General features: G+C 25.1%; 2 protein-coding genes across 3 annotated transcripts; one reads left to right on the top strand and one right to left on the bottom strand.

Annotated features, from left to right (window-relative positions):
• Positions 1 to 3,355: 3,355 nt before the first annotated feature.
• LOC126906907 (HSPB1-associated protein 1) lies at positions 3,356 to 6,654 on the top strand. Of its 2 annotated transcripts, XM_050687839.1 has the most exons (9): positions 3,356 to 3,995; positions 4,066 to 4,257; positions 4,533 to 4,725; positions 4,782 to 4,928; positions 5,008 to 5,144; positions 5,222 to 5,340; positions 5,614 to 5,858; positions 5,941 to 6,000; positions 6,294 to 6,652. In XM_050687839.1, the coding sequence occupies exons 1-9, from the start codon at positions 3,916 to 3,918 to the stop codon at positions 6,549 to 6,551; spliced, it is 1,431 nt and encodes a 476-aa protein (XP_050543796.1). In that variant the 5' UTR covers positions 3,356 to 3,915; the 3' UTR covers positions 6,552 to 6,652. The 2 variants fall into 2 exon arrangements, with proteins under 2 accessions (XP_050543796.1, XP_050543797.1); XM_050687840.1 differs by lacking the exon at positions 3,356 to 3,995 and having other exon boundaries at positions 4,236 to 4,346; positions 6,294 to 6,654.
• Positions 6,655 to 7,515: 861 nt separating this feature from the next.
• On the bottom strand, positions 7,516 to 25,292 carry LOC126906929 (cardioactive peptide). Its single transcript, XM_050687879.1, has 5 exons — positions 25,172 to 25,292; positions 16,098 to 16,206; positions 15,396 to 15,462; positions 12,421 to 12,581; positions 7,516 to 7,831 (listed from the first exon to the last, which is right to left on the bottom strand). The coding sequence occupies exons 2-5, from the start codon at positions 16,188 to 16,190 to the stop codon at positions 7,757 to 7,759; spliced, it is 396 nt and encodes a 131-aa protein (XP_050543836.1). The 5' UTR covers positions 16,191 to 16,206; positions 25,172 to 25,292; the 3' UTR covers positions 7,516 to 7,756.
• Positions 25,293 to 27,683: the final 2,391 nt, after the last annotated feature.

Here is a 27,683-nt window from a genome sequence, read left to right as displayed (position 1 = left end):
AAAATTGAAAAAAATTCCCTCGTTCCCCGTAAATGGGGGAAACCTCCGAAAAAATTACAAATTTAAAAATGGCTAATTTTCGAAATTTTTTCAATTTTTTTTACTAAATTAAACTGCCGTTTAAAAATAAACATATCAATATAATTCTTTTTTATATAGATGCATGATATCATTACCTTTCATTTGGTATATTTTTTTATAAATCTGACTTTTTACCTGCCTACAGGGGGGGATTCAAAATGACAAATTTTTCACAAAAAATTGACTTTTTCAACTTAAATTTTGAAAGTGTTCCGGAAAGTCTGACACTTTTATATATATATTAAATTAAAGCTAATGTAATCTACTTTATTATGTAAAAAAAAAATTTCGGACTTTATTTTGTCTTCACGGTGAAAATGGCTACCAAATGCTATTATTGTGTGAAAATTCTCGATTTTATTTTTTACATTTTTAACTTTATAATGCTATAACTTATTGAAAAGTGTATTGATCAATATAATTTTTTTATGGGAAATACTATTTTTTAATAATCCCTTTTTCATTCGACATACTTTATCTTAATCAGGATATTAATAAGGAACTAGCAGTTTATGAAGCTTTTGGAATAATCCACCAATTTTTTAAAATTAAACACTATCTAAAGATTTGCATCGAAGCGTTTTTTTTTTTATAGTGATTTTAATCACTGTCAGATATCATTATACTTGATCCAACTATGCCACGTCACCACTGTGCCGCGAACCACCTGTGCTGGGTTATTTTTTTTTTATTTGTATACGTGTTACTGCATTAAGATATAGGCAAACGAGGAATTTCTTCACCCCTCTCTCCTCAAAGAATATATTTTATTTGTGAGTGGCTAAGAATTTATCTATGAGAACTTAAGCCTTATACAACAAACGTTTATGCTTATGCTTATACTCGCTCTCAACAGAGAATTAACGAAAAATTTTGGTGCGGAAAATTAATCAGACCACCTATATTATCTAGTATATATTTGTAGGCCAAACTCTCATGAGCTCAGAACTGTATTGAAACATTTTAGTCTATCGAGATTTTAAACTTTTATAGGCCAATAAATTATTATTAAGCCTTTCAAACACTCGCCCCTTATAATATATGTAAATATATTTTATATTTTTTTTAAAAAACACGAATATTTTTTATTATTTTTTACTACTTAAGTCGCATAACATAAATCCTATTTTTATATTTTTACTTTATTTGAGTTTNACTACTTAAGTCGCATAACAGAAATCCTATTTTTATATTTTTACTTTATTTGAGTTTATGTAAAATACTTGAATAAATGAGCTTACGCTCAGTACTACAAAAGAAGATAGTATTTTTTTCTTTTATTTTTGGAATTGGCCTATGAGCCACCATCTGACCTGTGCTGCATCATAAAGTTTTACTAATTATTATTAAAATTATATTTTGCTAAGTAGTAATTAATAAGCACACATACAGTGACGAGCAAAAGTGAACACAATTTACAAAATTTTTGGAAAATTGGCATTTTTGAAACTAAATATAAATTCAATTTAATAAATTTTTGAATCCACATTCTAGGGATTAAAACAAAAGTTTACGCACAAAAAATAATTTAGAAAAAGATAAAAGGCCTAAGAGTTTATTTATTTAAAAATACTGACTTATGCACCTGCTATTAAAACAATATAAAAACACAAAGCGAAGTGCGTGTCTTTGACTTGTTATTGTTGAGGCGTCTGGAAAAAAGAGATTTTTCACTCTTGATTTGTTTACATTTCTTTCTATTACAAAGAAAATATGAAACTTCTATTTTAATCAGTATGAACCATTCTTTCGTAGTGAAAGGAACCAACATGAAAATTACTCCTCAAAAAATGACACAAATTGTTTCGATGCTAAAATCGGGTCAATCAACCAGAGAAGTGGCTCGACAGTGTGGCGTCAGTCAAGCAGCAGTGCAAAAAATAAAAAATAAAGGTTGTCCTAACGCTTCACTCCGACTAAAAGGAAGACCTAAGTGTACTACCCCATAAGATTGACGAAGACTTGCTCACTTTTACAAACAGGAGAAGCATCTTCATCTTCAATAGCAACCAATCTATTGCAACAACACACGGGGAAAAAAGTGAGGAAGTGGAAAGCCTTGAGAGTTCTCAAGGAACAAAATTTTGTGTGTGCCAAATAAAAAAAAAACCCGCAATTTCCAAAAAAAATATGAAGGCCAGGCTAAAGTTGGCTAAAGATCATAAACACTGGACAGAACAAGACTGGAGGAGGATAATATGGTCGGATGAAACTAAAATTAATATATACTGCTCTGACGGAAGGTCCTGGTTCTGGAAAAAGACTAGCGAGAGCCTCAAACTTTCCTATGTCAAACAGACGATCAAGCATGGTGGAGGATCTGTCATGCTATGGGGCTATTTTACTGTGTATGGACCTGGACCCATTGATAAAATTATATTTGCAATGGATCAATATGTATAAAAATATTCTATCAAGAAATTTGTCAGATGTGGTTGCAAAAATGCCAATACCAAATGATAAAGTCATTTTCCAACAGGATAATGACCCCAAGCATACGGCGAAATCCGTCAAACAATGGCTTTCCAATCAACAATTTAAAAACTAGGGACTGGCCAGCTCAAAGTCCTGTCCTGACCCCAATAGAGAATTTTTGGGCATATTTAAAAGGAAAATTGTATAGTAAGTATCACAGTCCACCTACTTCACTCGACAATTTGTAGGAAAGAATTAGAGAATGGGCAAAAGTTGTTGTAAACTACTGCGAGTCATTGGTCAACAGCATGCCACGAAGGATGGAAGCAGTGATAAAGACTAAAGACTTGTAGACAAAATATTAATGCCGGAATATATCTATAATAAATACCGGTCCAAAAGTGAGTACTTTTAAAAATTTGTTACCTAGTAACTCGCTGCTTAATGTATGTATTTTTTCATCTAATACGCTTAAATTTTGTTTTCTAAATACATATACATTTTTGAATAATTTAAAACGTATGTGTTATTATTTTATAATCTTTTTCTAAGAATTTTCTCATTAGTGTTCACTTTTGCTCGTCACTGTAAATATTTTTAATAATGTGTGCAAAAATCATTTGTTATTGAAGTATTAATTAACATATTAAGCATTTAGTAGCAGATTATCTAATCTATAAACTGCAATAGAATTAAAAAGATAGATGTAGGTAAATTAATGATATGTCAAAAGTTTACTAGTAAATTAAATTTATTCATTACTTATTATTGTAAAATACGTTGTACAATAACTTAATTTTTCATATGTGGTGACACTGTATTTAGGCAGGTTCGAGTTATCAGGTTCGAAATAATCTATCTGGTTTAGTATAATCTGTAATCAACTAAGAAAATGGCTGGTTAATAACAACTTTTGATCCAGTATTTTCGGTCTTATGAAAATTTTTATACCTTTTTGGAAGAAGGACGCGGCCATGGGATACTTAATAATAATAATATCATAACCCGCACATCATCTCTAACCTACAATTAAAAACTTCCGAAATAACGATTTAAAAGTTGTTATTGATCAGTAATTTCCTCAAATTGAATTTATTAAAATACGTATATAACTATTTAAAAACTAACCCAATACAGCGGAATCATAGATCAGTGATGACGCAGAATAGATGGGACAAGTATAGATAATATAAAAAACGATTCGGTGCAAATCTATAGATAGTATTTAATATTTAATAAGGAATTTTTTAATAAAATAAAAAAGTTACCTAGTCAAAAGTCATTGTTTTTATGTTCTTCCTTGTAAATTATTTGTTTTTATTCTTTTTTACTAAATGTGTTAATTTAAGAAGAATAATTTTTTAGTATTCTACTTCTTAAATCTAAAGAATTTAAATCAAAATTAATTATTTAGTAGAAATGTCTAAACCTGTTAAAAACATAAGTTGTGCTGTTTGTTCAAAATATATCAATAAAAATTGCACAGTAGCTCTGCATAAGTAAGATTTCTGATGAAAAGCTTTTAAAATGTGTATAATACATAACTTGATAGTATTATTTTTTATACAGATTTCCATCTAATACTGTAATGCAATCATTATGGTTAAAGGCTTGTGGTATAAATGAAAGAGACTTTTCAAAAAATACTGTAATATGTTCGATCCACTTTGAAAGAGATTGTTTTAAGAGTATTGCTAAGAAAATTCTTAAAAGTGATGCTATTCCTACCAAATTTATGAAGCGTACCAAAATTTTGATCAGGTGTATAATTTTTCTAATGTACATATATACACTACTGTACATACCAATATGGAAAAGAGTTAGGATAGCTGCTCATGTTTTGTTTAAAGGTGGATCATTTTATTTTTTTTTTGGTATACATAGATATTCTAGAGACTAATTTGTAAGACAGGACAGGGTAAGGTTATCTTTTATTTAGTTGTTGATAAGCCAAATAGGTTGTTTCTAAGGGGCAAAAATAATAACAAAGAATTTTAGATACACAAATATATAATCTAATTCTCTAAAAAATTTAGGGAACCATTAAATATAGAGAGCCAACTATCAATCAATAATATCAAACAATTCATTGAATCATCTTCTACACCTATAGTCTTTCACAAAATGCTGGATGATTGGGAACCATTTAAGTGGAACATACAAGACTGGGAAAATATATTTGAAAATAATCCATTAAACTGTAGGAAAGGAAAAATTACTTGTAGTAGTGTAATATGTTTGTAATCGTTATATAAAAATATATTTCATTTTGATAATTTTTATAGGAACCTCTTTGGGAAAGGAAATGTTCTCAAGAATTTCATAAATTCAATGATATACTTAAAACATCAGAAAAAGTTGAATCAAGTGGAAGTTGGCTATATTTTGATTATAAATATATTGGAAAACAAGTTGATGATAAAAATTTTAAGGTTTTAGTTCAATTTATTTTATTGTTTTTTAAGTCATTATCATTGTACTGATTTTACTATATCATGTATGTTTATTTAGTCAATATCTTGGAGAAAATTTGGATATGAAAGTCTAAATGCAAAAGATTCGACTTTATGGATTGGAAGCACTGGAGCTCATACACCATGTCACCAAGATCTTTATGGAATTAATCTAGTGGCCCAAATTTATGGAACGTTGGTATTGTTTTTTTATATTGCATCAAAAAAAATTTATTCAATAAGAATAATATGAAATTAAATGTTTTCTGTAGAAAGCGTTGGATTTTATTACCTCCTGATATGGGAAAATATTTATTACCCTCAAGAGTTCCTTATGAAGAATCTAGTTGCTATAGCAAAATAAATTTTTCATGCCCTAAAATCCTTACAAGTAAATTATTCATTTAATTAATTAAAGAATTATAAATACCCTAAAAAAATTTTTAAGTTAATATTAAACAAACATTTTTATTATTAAAATCTAGATAATTTATTTTTTTTTTAAAGAACAATAAAAGAAAATATAATTTTTAAATTAAAAATAGTTTAATGCCTAATTTTCGTTTTAGAAAAGTCTAAAAGTTTGTTTAAGCTTATATTGAATCTTTTTTTTTTATTTGTATATTATAATTACCATATTTTATTACATGAATATATTTTTTAGGTATAGACGAAAAATGTAAATGTATTTCTGTTGTGCTATCACCTGGTGATGTTCTTTATGTTCCTCATAAATGGTGGCACTATGTGGAAAATTTATCTACTGCCATTAGCATAAATAGCTGGATACCTATTTCTAAATATGACAATTTAAGTAGATTAAATGAGTCCATTGTTCGTTTCTTAGTTAGTAGTGTATGTTCAGGTGTATCTGAAAATATTCAATCTCACTTATTAAATCCAAATGAAGTAATTATTTAACAAATAAACAAGTTTATTATCTTTTGTCACCATTTATTCCTGTAACATTATAATTTTTTAACTTTTTTAGCTATTTTCTTCAAATATGACAGCTGAATCTATGAAATTTATTGAACAAAGTTTAAAAACGGTATAGTAATAAAAATATGCATAGATACACAAAACTTTTTTTTTTTTACAGCCGTTAGGTTGGTTAATACCATTGGTATATCCTGGGCAAATTTAAGTACAGTTTAAGTTGCCTTCTGCAATGGGAACCATGGTGCTTTTTCGCCACCGTAGAAGCGCACGCATGGTCACCCATCCGTTCACCTACAGTGGTAGGCGCGGTTTAACACTAGAGTTTTATCAACAACTAGTGTGACCACCGCGCCACACCACGCTCCTACTTTTTTAAATTAAAACAAAAAATATATTTTTTAGATTAAAAATGAAGAAAGCTCCTCTTTAGAAAACATGAAGTACATCATACCTAGTTCATCAGATTACAAGTTTACTGTTTTAAATGCCAATCAATCAATTAAAAATTTACAAATTGATACAAAACACCATTGTACTAATCATTTACCAAAAACTATAGAAGTTAATGAAGAATCTGATATCAAAGAGATGATATTGAATTCTTTTTGTGATGAAAATGTAGTCAGTCAAATTGCAATTAATTTATTGAAAAAAAAGTAGTCTGATCAAAATTATAGTAAAATTATAAACTATTATTAAATAAAATTTTTATATTCGTCAAAACTAATCATTATTTTTTGTTTTTTGTCAGATTAATTTATTAAATATTAAAGAACTTAATTTTATGAATACTATTAATTTTCAATGATTATTTTTTTATTAAGAATTATTTACATTATAAACTTTAGAGCAAATGTTAAACTACACTATAGGATAGTCATTATTCTTAAAAATTATCATTGATTCTCCTGAATTTGTTTTCAATTCTAATTAAATAATTTATGAAATTTGATAAATATTAACCAACATATGTTAGCTTTATTTCAAGTGTGTTGAAGATCAGAAGAAATAAAAAAATTAATTAGTTTTTCACTTTAATAACAAAATGATAATTGTAGTAATGACACATAAAAGCTTTAACGTATAAATATATTTAGTTATAAGAATTTTATCTAAACAATTTTTATTAAAATTAATTGTGCCAAAAATTTTCAATCTTTTTATGGTATGGTTTTAAGGCACTGATTTTCAACTTAGGATCATGAATTACTAAATAATTAATTCACAATCCTCAAGTGAGAAGTCCATTGCACCTATGTTAGAGGTCACTAAATAAATTTACATAAAACAAGAGAATTGTCATGGTATAAAGGTTAAAAAATACTGGCTGGTAGTTTAAAAATCCTCGATAAATTTTTAATAAGTTATTTATTATTTAAAGACCCTTTGAAATATAAAAAATTTGCTAGGAAGGTATTTTTAAAATAAATATGTAACCATTTGAGGAACTGAACAGTAAATAAAGAAAACTGGAGGCTTGACTTAATGAGATGTTACTAAAAGATCTAAAAAGCAAAACATTTCTTTGTAGTTGCAGACAAATTTAAAAGGACTCATGTTAGATTTTGGACAAAAAAAAAATGTTTATTTTTGTACACAGGTTTAAATTAACCAGCAAATAACAACAATTTGAAATATTATATTGGGAAATTACACAGTGTAAAAACAATAACACATAGATATAAATTATATTGATTTTAAATCATAAAATTAAACTTTATAAAGATATATTTTTTGTAAAGGGTATTATGAGTAATTCCACAATTTATATGTAATATTTGACTTAATAACGGCGGCTTCATTAAACAATTTACTAGAATTTATTTAAAATATAATAAAATTAATATTTATTGAACTTTTACTTCTCAACAGTTTGCACAAAATAATGGCGATCGGCGTTTTCTTTTCAAAGACAATGGAAGGGGTTTTAAATTTCTTTCCTGAAACAACAAAAATAAGTAACATTTTTATTTATGATAAATCTTAATAAAGAGCTCTTTAGGTAATTGATCAATGAAGAGTCTGACCTTATAAAATCATCAAAAGACATTTTTCATTATAAATAATTAATAAAGGTTTAAAGTATTATCTAATCTACAGCATTTAATTTGGTTAAAAGTATAGATATTCATAAATAAATATTTTTTTAATCTTTTTGTACAAGTTTTTTTTTATTTAAAAGAACTCAATCTCTTAATGAGCTTCGTTACGAAATAGATAAAAGTTAACCCCCCAAAAAGATATCGATTGATTCATACTTATTGATCACTACAATGATTAATATATATTTACTTTTCCATTTTTTTTAACAAATTATAAATTATCTAATAACGGCCAATACGGAAAAGAGCTATATTGATTTTTTTCGTTTTCGTTTGTGATAGAGTAATTTCAGTTACTTTGTAGCTAAGCGTTAATGTGTTCTAGCAGTCGATTCAAACTGTTTGTGTATTTAAGAAATAGAACATTGAAAAGTACTTAGTACAATTTATTTTAAAGGTCAACTTTACGCATAGTTAATTCAGTTTCGAAAGTTATCGTATTTATTAAATGTTAAAATAAATGAAGTTTTTTTACTTTTTTGTTTATTGCTAATCGCTTATGATCGATTAATATTACTAATATTAAAGCTATCATATAAACTGTATTAGGACAGACAAACTTGCGCCTCTAAACTATGTAGTTTAAATGTGAATTTTTTATGAAAATTTGAAAGCACTTTTTAATGAAAGTAAAAGCAAACTTTTATTCCACATTTTCATTAAAAGGTTTAAATAATATTAAAATTCTTTAGAACTGCATTTTAACGGATTTTCTGATATTTTTAATAAATATTATAATTCATTTTTTATTCATCTTATTAGAATTAAAAAAAACTTGAATAAGAACTTAAAAATAAAAAGAGTATTTTTTGGTAAACTTAAATGACTATAATTTTTTTTATTAACTCAAATCGAATTAATTTTTTTTTTTTTTTGATTAGTGTTTTAGATACACCTTTTCACCAAACTTTAATTTTTTTTAAGGTAAAAATATTGGAAATATACTAAGGGAATACCCGACTCCAAGTAGTTCGGATAAAGGCGAGGAAAAATAAGACGTTAAGTGAATACCCAGTTGGTTAATGCATTAAGAGATGAATATTATTATAGGTATGGAGCAGTGACGAATCCAGGGGGTACGTGCTCCTTCTTAAATTATCATCGTCTACTAAAAAAAAAGGAATAAAAGGTATTTTTAAATAATAAAATTGGCAAAAAAATTGATTTTGACATCCACATTTTTTGTGCATCCTTAAAAAAAATTTTGGATCCACTCCGGTTTTAACGAAATAAATAGGGATCTGTCAATGGAGGTTTTAATAATTATTATTTTGTATATACTATTGTACCATTTTATACGTTTAAATAAATTTTGAATTTTTGTTTATATTTAAACTGTAAATTGTCGAGGAACTACCTACAAACAACAAATAAATTAATATGAGTAAAAATGATATTAAAAGTTTATATATAGAACTAAAAGAAAGTTTCAAAAAATAATTGATAAATAGGACTTCCTACTAAATCAGTCATTGTTGTCCTAATTATTAGAACGAAATTATGATAGTAAATAATATTTCATACTTACATCATCAGTTAATTATTAAATCTATTATTTCAAAAGTCTTATTACTCTTAAAAAAAACATAATAAAAGTATAAATGCCATTTAAAGATATTTCTGTCTTATTAATAAAATTCTAGAAAAATATTATTTTTCTCGAAAAAAACACCAATGTCGAAAAATATTATTACTAGTATTGGATAAACACAAATATTGTGTTGTTTTTTTGTATGCCTATGTCGTCTTGTACATAATAATTTAATAATAATTGCTCGATTTCTAGAGATTTCAAATTAACGGTAACTATACTCATAAAAAGGAAATCAGACATGATAATTTCAGTATACAAATTTTTTTTTGTATGATTTTTAGTTTATACAATTTATGCACGTTTTTTTTCATCAGAAATAGAATAACTTCACCAAAGAATGAACAGTTAAGAATTTTTCATTTTTTAAGTTCTTAATTAGTTTATATTTTGATGTCCCACTTATTAAGTTAATAAATATTTGTTTTCTGGAAAATTCTCTATAATAATAATTTAAAAATATTTATAATTAACACAAACATTTAATTTTATTATTAAACGTTGAAAATTAGAATTTCTCAGTAAAAGAACAGTTAATAATATTGTATCAAAAATTGAAATATTCTTAAACGTATGATTAATTTATACTTATATATTTGTTTTGATTATTCATTTACATATTTTGTATTGTTATTATTATTATTATTTTATATATTAGTGCCTAATTACTATTTTTGTTGTATTTTGTATATTAATTACTGATACATGTAGTCTATTGCTTACAGGGCGTTTACCTTAAAAAAAAAAATTGCAGTAAGCCTTAATCTAGATATTGTTTGTTACAAAAACTACTAGCAACAACTTGTTACAGTCAAATTAGACAATCTTTTACTTAAAAACTCAGCAGTGTTTGTTCACTGATAGTGTTCATTAATTGGTGATATTACCCTACAGAAAATGCAAATTTCCTTACACAAAGATATAATATTTTTTAATTTTGACTACTTTTTTTCAATGACATTGGTTTAATTAATTTTTAATATTTACAAGAGTCAAACATTTTGTTTGTAATATAAGCGAAACTTATGACAGATTTAATGCTCATCATATAACCTAGTATTTAATATTTATCATAATTCAGGTAAATCATTTAAAATTAATTATTATGTCGATATAAAGATAACATTAAGAAAACAAAAAATATACCATTTCAACTAATGGTATTTAACTAACAAACGATTGATTAATTCCAACTTTTGAAAAACTAAAGGAAATGTGATAAAACGATAAATAGTAATTAGGTACTCCCGATAATTTACATTTATTCGCTTATAATTATCATCCAAAAATATCAGAAACCATTTTCCCATTCTCAGAAACATATTTAAAATTTTAGCACGGATAAATTTTGTCACTCTTAATTTTTTGGGGAGTTTCCCGGTCGCAACCACTTTTATCTTTTCATAGCCCGACTGCGTCTGAAATTTTTATAACGAAATAACTTTGATGAAAACTAACAAGTGTCATAAAACTAATAAAAAGTGATAGTATGATAAGGACAAGTGGTAAGAATCAACCAATGTTTTAAAATTAAAATAGTTTATTTTTATTTAAAAATAAGATTTTTAATGCAATATATTATAGTAAATTATATAAAAAATCAATAATTGTTTACAGATAATTAAAACAAAAATTTGGCGAGTAAGTCAATTTGCCACTTTTTTAAATAATATTGATGAACAAAAATAAAGGTCTTTTCATAACTCCGATCGATTGATGAGAATACAATTTTCAAATTGAATTTCAATTTCAATTAATGTTAACTATTTTTTACTTTAAGTAAAATTATACAGCCTTTTATTTTTGTGATTATTTTCATCGATTATATAAATATTTCCCATGGAAAACTAACAATATATATTGTTGGTTTTTAAATTATTTCGTATAATGAAATAATTAAATATTTTATCGATCGTTAGTAATAATTATCTATCTATTTAATAGTGAGATTCGCTTCTTAAATTTATTTTTATTTTTTGAAGGACTATTGTCTCTCTGAACTACCCACTAAATACAGTCTTGCCTAACATGATGTCTAACAATTGTCGAAGACCCTAGAATATTTTGCAACTTAGAGGAGGGGCATATCTAATGAGTCTCCAAACCAAGTGGCAATATAAACATTTTTTTTTTAAATATGTATGCATATAATTTAAAGTTCAACTCTTTACAATAGTAATAATTTTACATAGAAAATGAGTTTTGGCAATTACTATCGTAAATATTAGTGGCCATAAAGGCGTTTTTACGGAGAAAATGATACGAGAGGTCCAGGCCGTTTCCGTTGATATAAAGTTACAGTAGCTAGGAGAGATTAATCAGGTACAATAATACTACGTCATACTATGTACCAAGGTTCATAGTGTAATTAAGGTTATAAAAGTTTCCAACATTTCATTATATTAAATTCTTACAAAAAAGTTTGCTACTATATGACTAAAATGCAAAATATTAAAAAAATGTCATTTAATACAAACTTGATGAATTATCAATAGCTATCAGATAGAACCTATTATTGGATTGTGCTATATAGTAAGAAATTGAATATAATTATTGATGAATTAATAATATCTGTACTTCAAAGGTGAAAGACACCATATTCATTTTTAAGAAATAAAGTTGGTCTCATTTTTATATTGTAGGGTTTTTTTTCTAAGTAAAGATATAGGGTATATAACTATAATCATTTATCATGAATAATGGAAATAAGATGATGTAAATTAGAACCATGTCCATCAATTTTAATAGGAAGAAAACACCAAAATTTGACCTCTTAAAAAATAAAATTTTGTGATATGGTGTTGTTTTATCTCTAAGTTACATATATAAAACTTACTTTATGTCTTTGATCGCGTAACAGTTCAAGGCGTGCTTCTTGAATAGCTTCCCACAATTTTGCTTCAGATAGAATCTGTCTACTTAATTCTTCAACGGCTGGCTCTGAACGAAGCTCCACTAGCGTAGCCATCGATTCATCTGATCTTTTACGACCACATCCTAAACATAAACAATTAAATATTTTCAATTGAAAAATGCTAATATTTTAATGCAGATGCAAAATATTAAAACGTTGTATATTAATTAAAAGTTTGACGAGTCTAAACTTAACGGACGAATTTATCTCAATACAATTTTTTTCGACCATTATAAAATAATAATATTTAATAATAAACATTTTGGCCGACCCCAAGTAATTGAGATTAAGGCGAGGAAAATAAAGATTTAATAGTAAACATTTTAAACAAAATAAGTAAAAGGAAACATTTATTATGTGTTCAATTAAAATAACTATGAATCTAGAATTTACAATAACTCAATAATTTCAATAATAGTTATTAGTGAGATGGGCATAATGCCCATGCACTCAGACCTGTTGGTCCTTTGTGCACAACTTCAATAATAAGTACCTTTCGTTTTATGTCTCCGATTTTGACTCCGATTATCTAATAATAGTATTTTACAAAAACTAATAAGTAATGATAGTAACTATCAGTAAATATTCAGTATTATTTAATTTAACTTAAAATTATTGATTCTAAATTTAACATTGTTTAAATATCTTCAAATGATATCACTAATAATTTTTTTTTTCAAATGAGTGTAACACGCGTTTAATATTTTATCCGTGTTTGAATAAAAAGTCTTCTTTTAAGCTACTTGTCACACTGTATTCTGGAATTCAAATATATGTTAATTTTTTTAAGTCTTGTCTGAAAGAAGAACATGATTTTCTTTTCTTTTTTTTTTTATTCAAAGCAATCAGAAAGTTTTCAAAGAAACTATAATTGTGATCATTCGTTGTTCTGAGGAAAATAAATGTTAATAATAGTTCTAAATTCTTTGAAAAAGTTAGTTGAAGTATAACTAAGTGTATTTTTTAAAAACCTAAACTCAAATTTTTTGATTTAACATTTGTAAATTCTTTTATGTACTAGAGTACGTAGGAGTAGTAAAAGTGTTGTAGTGCATATTATAATTTTTTGCAAATTCTCCTCGAAGAAAAACTTCAGATGGTTAGTTAACATTTTTATATAAGTCAAGGGAAAAACATCAAGTCTCAGGGCGTATAAAAAATTAAATGTATAATTTTTACAATTTAATTAGAAAATAACTATTTCTGTTTTAACTTTGATTAATAAACTTTACATAAACAACCTATTTATTGATAAAATGATTTTTGATGGAGCTAAAAAGTTATATAAGTATAGAAGGTGTGTTATTAAAAATGTTCAGCAAAGTTTTAAACAAAAAAACTTATAAGACATCAAGATAAATTTCAATCGTTTTATTAAACTTTGTAACGATTATTTATCAATAACATTTTTTCGCCGAATCTGACACAAGAAATTGTTTATACAATACTAGTAAAAGTTATTTTATTAACCAATAGAATAACTACATAGGTATTTTATTAGAAACTTGATTATCACAACTGTATTAGCATTTGCTTGACAAAGGTTTTTTGATATTTATCAGTGATTAATATTTATACTTAGAAACAGAAGTACAGTTGATAGAAATTATGTATCTACTACTACTTTCAAAATCGTTTGATTTCTCTCTTACAACTTTTTGTTTACTTTTAATAATTTAATAAACAATATCTATATTTGTATTCATTGGTAAGTATTAAAATTGTTTCATATGTTTTACGAGCATAAATTAAACTTTATTTTTCTTCGAGATTCTCATTAATGTTATAGTAGGATAGTATATTTACAAATATTAATCAAATAAAAGTCATGACTGGAATGCTTAAGTTATTAAATAAAAATCAATAATTTCCATAAAAATCCATTTTTACGTAATACATTGAATATTTTTCAACTGATATTAAAATATTAATCAAAATATGCAAATAATATTCCGATTTCAATATTGAATGATTTTTTTAAATCCAAGTTTGACATTTTTTTGTATCTTAATATTTGAAGGTTAGATGCAAAGCTTTCACTATAAAATCAGCATAATGACTATTTAAGTATAACAAGTATAATATACTTTTTATTCTTTCCTAAAACTTGAAACCTTAAGTTAATTAATTTTATTAATTGTGAGTGATGTTCCAAACTCAGGGCTTATTTCTATTAAATTATTTATTTTAAACATTTTACATTTTATTTTAAAAGTGACATTATTTTTTCAACTTAAATACAACTAATATTTAATTTTAAACAGTGATTTTTATTGTTTAGTTTTATAAAAGAATTTTTATAATTTAATTTGAACAAAATTGACTCGAATTTATTGATAATTTTGGATTTTTTTTAAGAAATCTGCAAAATGTTATTTTTTAATAATTACATGGTTTATAGCGAAGTTGGCATTGATTAACCAATTATTATTACAAACATGAGAGTAATTGTAATGATATACAATTAATTTTTTATAAAATAAAATTAATATCTATATTTTAAATTAATTTTAATTTTATTATTATGTTTGTCAAAAATAAAATGACATGATGATATAATTGTCGTTTTTCCTTATTTATTTTTAATATAATTATAACATAAATAAATGATTCAATCAATGTTTTCTTAATGGGGGTATATATAGGAAAAATTTTTACTATCCCTTCAATAAAAAAAAATGTATCCAAATTATTTTAGTAACAGGGAGATAGGTATATTCTCATCCTACATCACGTCATTAGTCTTAACATTTTTAAAATATTTAAAAAACCCTGAACATACTTGACACATAACCACTGCATTTATAACAAATTATATTTGCAAAACCGCAATTAAGATACAAGCAAATAATATAATTATGAATTATTCTTTTGTATATTTAATTGTTTATTTTTACCTGTGAATGCATTGCAAAAAGGTTTTTTTCTTCTGATTGGTTCAGGTGCCATATTTTCATCATAATACTGGTACAAAAAATTACATTATTGATTAAATTTTTTAGTGAAAATGAACTGTTTAAATTAAAATGTTCAATAATTATACTAAATTTTTATTAAAATACTAGTTAAATTAAAATTTCTATAGCAACTAAACTTCAAACTATTTTTTAAACGTGTAAAAAATGAATACTGTTCTTTAAATAATATTTAATGTATAGTAATTTTTTTTAATTTTTGTAAGGTTACACAATATACTTCAATCAATAAAAATAATTATTATGCCCTGAAGGAAAATAGGAAAATATTTTATTAATAAAAATTGAATTATAATTATGCTATTTTTAAAATATAATTAAATAGTTTTTATGAGAAGTTGGTCAAGTCAAAATTTGTCATTTAGAGTTGTTTATCAATGTTTTTTGATATTTATCACTATATTTAGTAATAACTTCATAATATCAGGTGTAGTTATATTTTTATTACAATTTAAATTCAAAGTCTCATACACCACCATCCCTAAATTTTCCGTGTATTCAGTCTCTTGAAAAAGTACCATTTTTGACTTGATCATCTTCTAACAAAACCCGTCAAATAAAATTACTTATTAGTTTAAGTATTACTCTAACAATTTATTTGTAAATCAGTATACGATAACTTACCCTCTTTTGCATGATAACATCATCGGCGGAAGCTATTTGAACTAGAGACACTAAAACAGTTAACCAGACCAAGGTTAACGTAGAGGATCTCATAGTTTTTGTAAATATCCTTTACCAAGCAAACATTATAAATTATTATAAAATCATATAGGTTTAAATTACAAGATACGTAGTACAATTTAATTTGTTTATTTACTCTAAATAACCAGTAGTGGATAATAACGTAACGTCAGTTACTCGATACTATAACGAAATTATTTAAAATAACATAATATTCTGCGTTACGGTTTTAATTGTCCATATTTTGAACAAACGTAAAAAAATATTACACCAGGTTGGTCATCAACCATAACTAACCAGTAACCGAATATCGGATAGCGTGCAATTAAAAATCACAGTAATTTGATTTTCTTGTGAACGCACATGTTATTTATTTTTATATTGTTTAGATAAGGCGCCCGTGGCGAATACGAGCGCAGCTATTACGTTCATATAAATAGATTTCCCTTCGTATATTTTGGGTTTAATTTGTTTTTATCAATATATGCTATATATAGCGCATATCATTTGCGGACACATTGTATTTTTTTATAGTTCGATTAATGAATTTGTCATTTAATATACAAATACATCCTAATATTAATATACATCAAAATATTATACTTAATAGAAGTGAATTTTTGTTGTTATTATTATTACTGAAGTATATGAAAGTAAGGAATTAATAAATTATTAAACATTTTCTTTTGGTTGTGATAAATATTTATATTATATTTTATTTTTAATAATAATAATGTAACGAATGAGTTACTTTGTCGCAGTAACGTGAAACCACCTTTATTGGAATTTTTTAAAAGTAACTAATTATGCAATTGTGATACAAAATTTTAAAGTAACGAGTAATGTGATTTCAATACTTTTTAACAGTCATTTACTCAACTCTAAATAACGCACAAATGAACAAAGAATATCGCACTTTTTTTTGATTTTATCGAAAAAACATGAAATACTCCTATAATTACTATAAGTAAACCCAATCATATCCTTTTAAAATACATTACCATAATGTGTATTCTTATCATTTTCCTCGAAAAATTATTTATAGTCATTAAAAATTGTTTGAATATAAATGTAAATTTTTTGGGGCTCTAATATTTTTTCTTATAAATATACGTTANATTTATATTCAAACAATTTTTAATGACTATAAATAATTTACATTTAATGTAAATTTTTTGGGGCTCTAATATTTTTTCTTATAAATATACGTTATTTGTATGTATTACTTGTTCATTTAATATGATTAATAATAATATATTATACTACATGAAATCTATAAAATTACAATAAATCAATAACTTCTTTTTGTTTAAATTTACTAATGTAATTAACATCCTAAAAACAAAAATTAAACAATTAAATAAAAACTCAATAGCAAATATTCATTTTATACATAGTGAATCATTTATTATGAATCACATAATTAATCCAAAAATAGTAATGTTGAGTAATTTTTGGTTTCTTTTAGATCCATGTTTTATCAATTTATTAATTATTATGTACTTTTTCGATTCATTACTTAAATTTTATAAGGGTATCAAAATTATTTTTTTTAATGGAAACATACATAATTAACTAGATTTTTGTATGCATAAAGATTTAATAAAGAAAATGACTAGTTGATAACAAATTTCGGACCAGTATTTTGGAAGTTATTGACATATTTATATTTAGGCTGGAGAAAAAATGCGACCGATGAATAACTAATAATAAAAATAGCAGCACCCACGTCTGACTTCTATCCTTAGTATAAAATGTCATTAACTTCCAAAATGCTCGTCCGAAAGTTGTTATCAATCAGTCATTTTTAATTAGAGCATTATCTATTAAATAAACTATTTAATTATTTATGTACATTTAAATAAAAGTTGTCACCCTTATAGGCTACAAGGAATGAATAATTATGAATTGGTAAATTAAAAAAACGTATACTAAAAAAAAGTCTCCAAAATAATTTTTATTTTTCGATTAATTGAATTTTTCATGATAAATTAATCATTATGTATACATAACTGATTTTTTCGAATTATTTTGTCATAACAATTAGTATTACTTTTAAGTAATTATTAGTTTCAATAGGAAGTCCCGGCACATTTAAAAAATAATAAATCCAAATACTACAACTAGGTGTTATGATCAAAAATTAATTACTAATCTTTACAAGTAATAACAACTAACGTGTATTGAATATGAATTAGATTTTTGGCCATAAATTGGTGATCGTGAGCAGTTACTTAAGTTATAACATTTCGAAAAAATCAGAAAATTCGTTACTTTTGTCTTATTCCGGTGTATGTCATTATATTATATTATTGTTGTGCTATCAGTGAAAAGGCTATCATCAACAATATATGTTCATGATAGAAATTATTGAAATCAATGTTAACCAAAATAATAAAATTTAATTTTAATTATTAATAATTAATTATTATATAAATATAATAAGTTAAAATTAATTTTCTAAAACTATAATAAATAATTATTTACAATAGTTTTAGAAAATTCATTTTAACTTAACATTGTAGTGAACTTATCTTTAAAAAAATAATAGAAAACAAAAAATTGAAGGAATCTAAAAAAAATTAGAAGGGCTTATTTATTATTTTTTTGGGGGGCTAAGCCTCCTTATTTTCGACAGTGTATTCAAACTTTAGATATCAATTGCTCTCATTATATTAATCTCCACGTAACATATTAATAATCATTATAAAGTGAAATACATTTAATATATTTATATTTATTGGGTAGGAACTGGAATAAATTTGAGTAATTAAGTTAATTTCGTTTAACAAAATTTTACCAAATACACATATTTTGTCGTCTTATAAATGTTTTAATGTGACAAATTGGTTATCACAAAGGTAACTGTATGCTGTTTTTAAATGGATTATAATGGTCGTTCAAACTATATGATTAATATACATTATATACCGAATAATAAAACAATCTAGGTGAAATTAAAAGATGTTATAAATAATTTTAGAGGCGTTCAACAAATAATTTTTATTATTATATTTTGAAAACATTAAAAATTAGAAATTATTTAAAAATAATTCACAAATTGTAATACTGTTTATTATATGATAATGTCTCCGTCACAGTTTTGATTGCTTTAATATGCATTATTAATTTCTAAATATAATTTTTAATATAGTAAAATTATATGACAACAGATTTTACTTTTATTTATATTGCTATAAATAATATGATTAACGAATTATTTCTTATTTTTAATAGTGTAGTCAGAAAAAGTTTATTTTTGCTCATCAATAAAATGTAATAAACAAAATATTTCTTTTTGTAAATATCAACTGAAACTAAAATCAACAAAATTACTATCTATATTAATCCAAATAGTTGTCATGGAAGGTATTCCACCCAATCTATCTACTCACTACAAATATTAAGCCCTAGTTCTGAAAATAATATTTTATCAATTTAATTGCTTATTATGGNTTAATATAATATTTTATCAATTTAATTGCTTATTATGGTCAGTTGAGAATAAATTATTTGGAATTAAAATAAATTTCTTCTGTAACATCAATTTTTAAAATCTGCAACAATACAAGTGTAATACGGGTAAATATTTTATTAAATTGTAATTTGAAAATATTATGAATATGTAAAATTATATTTTCTTATGTTTATTTATGCAAACAATGAACAGAATTCTTTTTTTATAAATTATGAAGGGATATTTATAAAATAGGAATTATAATGCTGAGACATTGAAAATTTAAATGATAACTATTCAAAGAATAACAGATCAAATAGAAATAATGCTTCAAGTAAAATTAATTTTAGTTTTGATGTAAACAATGGAGAGAAATGGTGGACAATCAATTTTCTTTCGCTTAAAATAATTATAGTGAGAAAATCATTAAACAAAAATGTAGACGATAAACATAATTATTTAATTTAAATAAATGGTAAACAAAGCGTTTATGTAAGAAATTTATACATCAGTTTCTTTTATTTATTTAAATATGAAATATGTGTAAATAAACATAATCTAATCTAATTAAAAGATAAATTGTATAAAGAATATAGTTGATGCGTAATTGGATAATTTGAATAGACCTTTGGGGAGATCATGTCCTTAATGCTCCCTTCAATTACAACACCGATTGAGTTCATATTAACAGTATTTTAATAATAACTATAATTAATTTATTTAATTTTTGAAAAATAATAGACATTAATTTAATTTTTAGTAACTAAAACTCATAAAAATAATTTAAGCCATAAAAATTTCAAATTTTTTTACAATAGCAATCATTTTTAAATCTACGAAATTTTCGGCCCTTAGATCAAAACTTATCAACTTTTCTAATCAAAGACACATTAATTTATTTAATAGATTTTGAATGATATGGTATATTTGAATTACATATTATGTATATTACTTTAACTAAAATTAGGTCTAAATAAAATCATCAGTTTTACTGCCCACTGCTTGGGAATCACTACCTTAGATCAAATAATTCATAACACAACAAAATGCAATATACAACAATAAGATTTTAGATTCTAAGAAAAGAAAATACGCAGGAGTTAGTGAGTTTGGAACAACATTTCAAAGTTATCAGATTTACAGTAGCGAATCTAGTTGTTATGAAAGATATTTAAAAACTAAAATTGTTATAACAATCTTACAAAACAAATGAAAATGCAAAATATGTGATAATTATGGGGTCATATCTCATTAATATCAAAATTAATACACATTTCTATGTATTTGCAATAAATATACGAGTTGTTTATACAGTGATAGAAAAACTTATTCTTTGCATCTATAGTTTTTTCATATTAAGTTTAAATTTTAGCAAACAGTTAATTTTTGTATTTGACATAGGAAATAAGGTAAGGTATTTTTAATATTAGATAATAAATATTAGAAATAAATATTTATTTTTTATTGTAAAAATTCAAAAATAATAATGAATCAATATTACAAAAACATATTGCATTATAATATTTTTAAATTAATGAAAGACAATTGTTTGCATTGTTTATGATTTCTCTCACTAAAATAATAATTATATTTCTAAGTACATACAATAAAATTCGATGATTCATTAAAAGGCCATAATTATAAAAAAAAAAAAGAGATAAAATACTTTAAGCGGCGTTAGTGGTCTTTATATGATACAAGGCAAATAAAATAAAATTCGAGTTTGATTTGTAATATTATTAAATTGCAAATACATAAGACTGTACTCAAAGACTATAATTTATAATGCTTCATATTTCAGTATTGCCCTTAAAACCTGCAGCCAGGTACGTGCACTCAGTACCCCCTTAGATGAGGGTCCTGTTTATATCACATTAACGAAACGTTCATTATTAGACTCAATATTCTGATTTAATCAAGTTGTAATTAAATTTCCCATAGCACTCTTAAAAAAATTTATTGCGCATCATTATAGATAATCAGGTAAAACACCATACAGTTTTCAAAATAATATCTATTTCCTGTTAAAATTTTGTAACATCATGAATTTCAACTTATGCTACTTTAACACTACACCAAATTGGCTCTATATGACTACTAGTTAAACATTGCATTAACTATAAATTATACATTTGCAAAATCTAATTAACATTTATAACTTCACACATTTAAAAACTCTCAATCAGACCTTATATCAACATCTCGTTGTTGTTATTATCATTATACTGCACACCAATTGATTTAAAAAAAAACTGACTTCAAATTTATTAATAATATGACAATTTGATTTAAATTATGCAGTGGTGGTTCGTGGGTGCGACTTTAAATATAATGAAATAAAACACAATACACATATTATTATCTTAAAGGTCGCAGTAGAAAATAGAAATGAAAATAATAATAATAGCGATTATACTATTATAGCAACCGATAACTACAAGCGTACTCGCATTTAGTTCTAAAAATAAAATACCCAATATAGTAATATACTAATATTTTACCGTATGGACGACGGTGTCGGTTGTCCAAAACCTGTACATAAGATTGCAACTGAACTGTACCCGCACGCACACGATTGGACGCCTCGTTTATAATATACGTGTCTGAATGTTGTTCGGACGACGCTGTCGGCCGTCTTAACATTGTGTGTGTATGCGTATCGGTACAAACTGAGGGAAACAACTTTAATGTTCGCACAAGACAAAATATTTTACTATTTAAAAATTTGTATCTTATTATAAAATAGAACAAGAAAAAAAACGCTTTTCTGGGAAAATTACTTAGCGTGCTCGGATTTTCAAAAATGTTTTTTCCAATGAAAGTACTCGTTTACCAGACTCCGGAAAATTATTGGCGAATGTCGGAAAATTTTTGCCGCTCGACTGCGACCGTTTTCGAGAAAAAAGCTCGCTGACGCCATCGTTTTACGACTTAAGATTCGAAATTTTCACCAGACCCGTCCAATGATACTCCTGAGATATGATAATAAAATCAATTCAATCCATTCATTTTTTGCGGTTTTTTTTTTAAGTCCACGAGCATGGTTTTAATGTGCGCATTGACTCATTTCTACGCATACGTTTATTCTGAACTTAATTATGTGGTGTAATATGTATTTTTATTAGGACACTATTTTGCATTTGCACGTAGCACTATATTTTATCAAGGAATGTTATATGTTATATATAAATTTCAAGACAGTTTTAATTATATAAGTTTGTACTTTCATTATCAGAACAGTGCATTATTAATAATCTTTTTAATCATCATATACGATGTATGGTCTATGAGTTTATTGTTTAAATTGGGATCCATCTTTGACAATTATGTTGTCTAACGTCAAATCACAGTTACCAATGTTTTTATAAAAATTAAATTTTTTACATAGTCCCACGTATAATAACATGCTGATTTTTTTTGTAATTATTCTTTAATATAAACACAATTATTATAATTAGAATATTAATAATTTTTGTAGATACCAGGGGTATTTATGGGCCCCCCTTGAATCAGTGCTATCAATATTTTTTTAGGCAACTTCTAAGAAATAAGGACCTAATGTCCTTTTTTTTGTATTTTTAGCAAAAAATTTCTATAACATGTTTAACAAAGTAAAAAAATTTTAAATACCCTCCTAAAATAATTTTTGAATACGCCTAAGGGGAATACCTCATTAACAAACGTCAACCTTGTACCCAATACATTTTACTATATTCTTTTTTTAAATTTTCCTGATGTAATATTTTTTCTGTCAAACATTTATCGTAGCCTGGTATTCCTACCGGAATCAGTGGCCTACTTATTATGACGTCCTGAAGAGGCTTTCGACGCGACAAAGGCGCGTAGAGCCGTAAGGCCTCGAATCTGGGGCGGAATCCAACTAAGGCGGAGCCTAGTTTTTAATAAAAATGTACAATTAATAATGTACAATTAGTTTTCTTCTTTTAATTAATTTTAGTAGAGAGTTCGATCGTTCCGCGTCAAAGCCACGAGCCGCCACTGATATTATGTATGATTATGACGTTGGTAAAATTTTAATGTACAAAATTGATTGGCGAATAGGTAAAGTTGTTGGATATTAATTTTTTTTAAGTCCTTACACTTTCAGTTTTAATATAAAAGTGAAAGTAAATATATTGTTACATTTGTTCGATTAAAAAAAAATTATTAATCTTTTTTTACAAATTTGACTTGCATTATATTTATTTTATATAATAATTAATGATTAAATTAACTTAGTATTAAATATAGCCAAACTATTTATGTCTATTAGCCCTCAGTTAAATGCGTGAAAAATTAAACTATATAGTATTAAATTAATTTCTTTTTTTATACAGTGAGGTGTATAAAAAATATAAATACGTCTTAAATTTTTGGTTTTTAGAGCGAAGAGTATAAAAAAAGTTTTTTTACATATGAATTCTTAGATCATCCTTGCTCTCACAGAATTCCCTTCCTTAGATATATCTGAATTTAACACAATATCAGCACACAAGTTAACCCAAGATATATTACTTAATCATTTTTTTGTTTTTATAAAAAAAATTCATTTATTATTTTTAATATCAGCTTTTTTGCTGATCGAAAATTCGCGTCAATATTCCATTGTATCTATATTTTTTCAAAATTAACAATTATTTATAATAATAAATGAAGATTAAAAGTGTTAAACTTTTATGTATATTAAAAAAATTGAACATCTAGCATCTACCAAATCAATGATGAATCGAGGTATTTTAATAGCCTCCTAATTATTTTAGGATGACAGAGATAATATAGATGCTTTCAAAAATTAACGCAATGTTTCGTATTATATAATATTAAGTCAAGAACTATTTTTTTTTTTTTGTAGTAATTTTATGAAAATAGGGAAAATATTTTTTTAAAGTGATCATATGCTTTGAGCCCTTTAGAAAAAAATTCGGATTCGAAAACTATACAAAATTGAAGCTATGACACTTAAAACATTATATTATTACGAAAAATATTATTTTTTTTTTTAGAACGTTTGACATTTTTTACTTTTTTCTAATTATTTGATATATAAATACAATTTTATTATGCTAATAACAAATAAACAATTATCAAAGGAGTTTTGGTTTTTCATTTTTAGTTCTTGTTTTTAGTATTTCATGTATACAATTGAAAATTATAAATTTAAGCATATTTTGATTATTTTTGCATAGTTTTCTAATTTCATTTTTGAAAATCAAGTAAACGAATAAAGGAGAATAATAGTGTTATATTTAAGGTTTTTTAAGAGGACATATTGAAGAAAATTGTTTATTTTTTCTTAGAATATAAGTCTTATATTTCAGGTTTTTTAATAGAATATAAATTCGATCTTTACTTGTAACAGCCTGCTCTAATTAAATAATCACGAATAAATTTAATTTTCAGATTCTAAGCTTTCCTTAAAGTTGTCGTACTCCACACAAAAAAATTAAAGTTATTTTATAATAATATTGTATTGCATAAAATAGCGCCACATTTTTAGTTTAAATTCAATATCATGCATGAACAATTTTTAAATTCCGATTTTAAATATGTTTCTTACCTGTAACCACAGATCCAGTGCACTTTGCTCAAATACACAAATAGAAACAATCACTGTTAGCTTGTGTATGTATCGGTTTTTATAGGTAAGCTTTAAGGGACATCCACGGAGAGCGCTTTCCACAATTCCCAACGCGCTATAAGAACCAAATGCTCATCATGTAGGCATTTTTTTACCAATATAAAACAAATTATGAGTAAAAAAAATTATGGAAATAGTGAAATGAAAGGAAAACTGAATAATGAGTATTTAGTTTCTCTTATTTCGTTAACCATTTTAGATAAATAAATTTGAATTTGTAGACTTTTTTTTAACTAAAATTTTCCCAAACAAATAAATCTCTTATTCTCATCTAAACTGTGTCCAAAGTAACACAGTCTTGTTTACCTTAAGACACTATATGATCTATATATGAGCGCAGAGCAGTGCGATGGGTCAATTTCTAGTATGCTAGTGTATTTTTTAAGAAACAATTTGTCCATTTTTTTTAACTTCTTATACTATAAATAGGTTTTTGAAATTTAAAACATAGATAGCTTTAGTAGCTTAGAATACTATAAAAAAATTAGCTCTTAATATTAATCCATTTCAAAATGAGATAATATACCATGTTACATATAATTCTTCATTATATATACATAATTATAAAATACTTCCTGTATAAGTATAAATATAAAAATTGGTACAAAGTTAGAACTTATTGTGTAAATAAAGAAACTAAAAATTGTTAATTTTTCAAAATAATCAGTATTACAGGCTGGATATCATTTGAGCAGTTGGACAGACAGTCCGTTTTGATTTTTCAGGGCTTATAAAATTATGGATTTTGTTTATTTAAGCCAGCAAAAGAAATGATAACTTAACAAAAACCCAACATTGAAAATAGATGAACCCCCCTCCCCACCCCCATAAATTTAGATATTATATTTTTTATTATCGATAATGTTCTTGAGAATTTTTCCAAAAGACAAGAATACTTATTTTAACTTGTTTTTATTATATTTTACATTATTGTAATGTGGTCCTGAATTGACCAATAAGTAAAAAACTAGTCACTTCCAAATTTATCTACTTAGCTTCAAATAATTCGATTAAACGAAATTGGAGATATAGTCTACTTCAAATAAAAGTAAAACAATTATTCAATTTATTGTTTTCGATTTTATAAATGCTATTTACATTTAAAAGTAACCAATTTATATCCGACGGCTAAAGTACCACAATTTAGATAATTATACAGAATTTTTATTGATTTTTTTGGATTGTATTAACACTAAAACATTTTTGAAAGGATTATTATTTTCAGTTTTTAAACGACAAATAAAATATTAAAAAGCTATAGAAATGCAAAAAATGAGAAGCCATAGAAATGTTAAAACACGTTAATATTTATTAGCACAGTAATGCGTGGTCATTTATAGACATATATGGTGACATAATTATGACACAACTGATTTTATGAACCATAAATGCAACAGGTTCTTAAAGAATACTTTAAGACAAATAATTTGATATTCTGGTTAGGTTTTCGGTACTTAATTTTCTTCATGAAAAACCGTTTTGAACCGGTTCTTAAAGGTTCTTTTTAAAGTGGTCTAATACCCTCGATATCAACACTATGGCTAAATTTACTCTTTCTTTAGTTGATAAGCATTAATCTTACTTTCATTGGTCCTTTATTCGTATTGTTCAACACTTATCCAGGAACTGGCCTAATATTGACTCAGCACTCGTTTAGGAATTACATGGAATATAAAAAGGAAAGTACTCAGAAAAAAGGGAAGGTTCAGGTTCTTAACGGTTATTCATTGAAAATTACGGCAAAATGTTTTATGTTCTATTAAAAAACTAAACAAGCGTTAAACAATTTGAAAAAAAGAGCATTTTTAATCAAAAAAGTAATATTGAAGTTTATGAACTAACGAATGAGAATCTTTCCGATAATGTTTATAATTATTATAATTTGGAGCCATAGTATTTGGTCCTGGTCTTTCTAGTACTGTTTTGATGAATTTTTTTTAGTAATTTGAGAATAAAATATTTTTGAGGGCCTTGCCTAGAGCTCTAAAAACAAACTAGCTATTCAGTTTCAATTTTAAGTTGAAGGTCCATTTACAATTAGATATTTTGATTTATTAAAAACACTAATAATTCAATTACTGAATTTTTATTTTAAGTTAAATTTACAAGTGCGACCTAGCCTTAAATTAAAATTTAATATTTACTTAGCAATCTTAATGATTTCATAGTATAAACATCTATATACTTACATATATTTTAATAATTATATTAACTATAGTGAACAATTATTTAAATTATTATGAGTGTATCATAATGGCGCTTATTTACAGTCATCTAGTGAAAAATTATATTCAATATTTTAACTAGGAGTGTTATTCGAGGAATCTCAGGTGTATCTATTTTCCCTAAAAAAATAATTCTACGATAATTTATAATTACAATTAATAGCACATTAGAGAATAGGATGTCTTTAGAATTAGTGAAAATCTTT

This window comes from Daktulosphaira vitifoliae, unplaced genomic scaffold (genome assembly GCF_025091365.1).
Source record: "Daktulosphaira vitifoliae isolate Bord-2020 unplaced genomic scaffold, ASM2509136v1 Scaffold_5, whole genome shotgun sequence".
In the NCBI taxonomy this organism is placed as follows: domain Eukaryota; kingdom Metazoa; phylum Arthropoda; class Insecta; order Hemiptera; family Phylloxeridae; genus Daktulosphaira; species Daktulosphaira vitifoliae.
The sequence above is the reverse complement of the archived record's forward strand: the minus strand, read 5'-3'. Positions and strand labels throughout refer to the sequence as shown.

Bases quoted from the DNA above. Each gene is read 5' to 3' on its own strand.
- LOC126906907 (XM_050687839.1), top strand. From the start codon at position 3,916: ATGTCTAAACCTGTTAAAAACATAAGTTGTGCTGTTTGTTCAAAATAT. The intron at 3,996-4,065 runs GTAAGATTTCTG...TTTTTTATACAG, and splicing joins TGCACAGTAGCTCTGCATAA to ATTTCCATCTAATACTGTAA. The intron at 6,001-6,293 runs GTATAGTAATAA...TATATTTTTTAG, and splicing joins TTGAACAAAGTTTAAAAACG to ATTAAAAATGAAGAAAGCTC.
- LOC126906929 (XM_050687879.1), bottom strand. From the start codon at position 16,190: ATGAGATCCTCTACGTTAACCTTGGTCTGGTTAACTGTTTTAGTGTCT. The intron at 15,463-16,097 runs GTAAGTTATCGT...TTTTTGTACCAG, and splicing joins ATGTTATCATGCAAAAGAGG to TATTATGATGAAAATATGGC. The intron at 12,582-15,395 runs GTAAAAATAAAC...GTTTATGTTTAG, and splicing joins TTTTTGCAATGCATTCACAG to GATGTGGTCGTAAAAGATCA.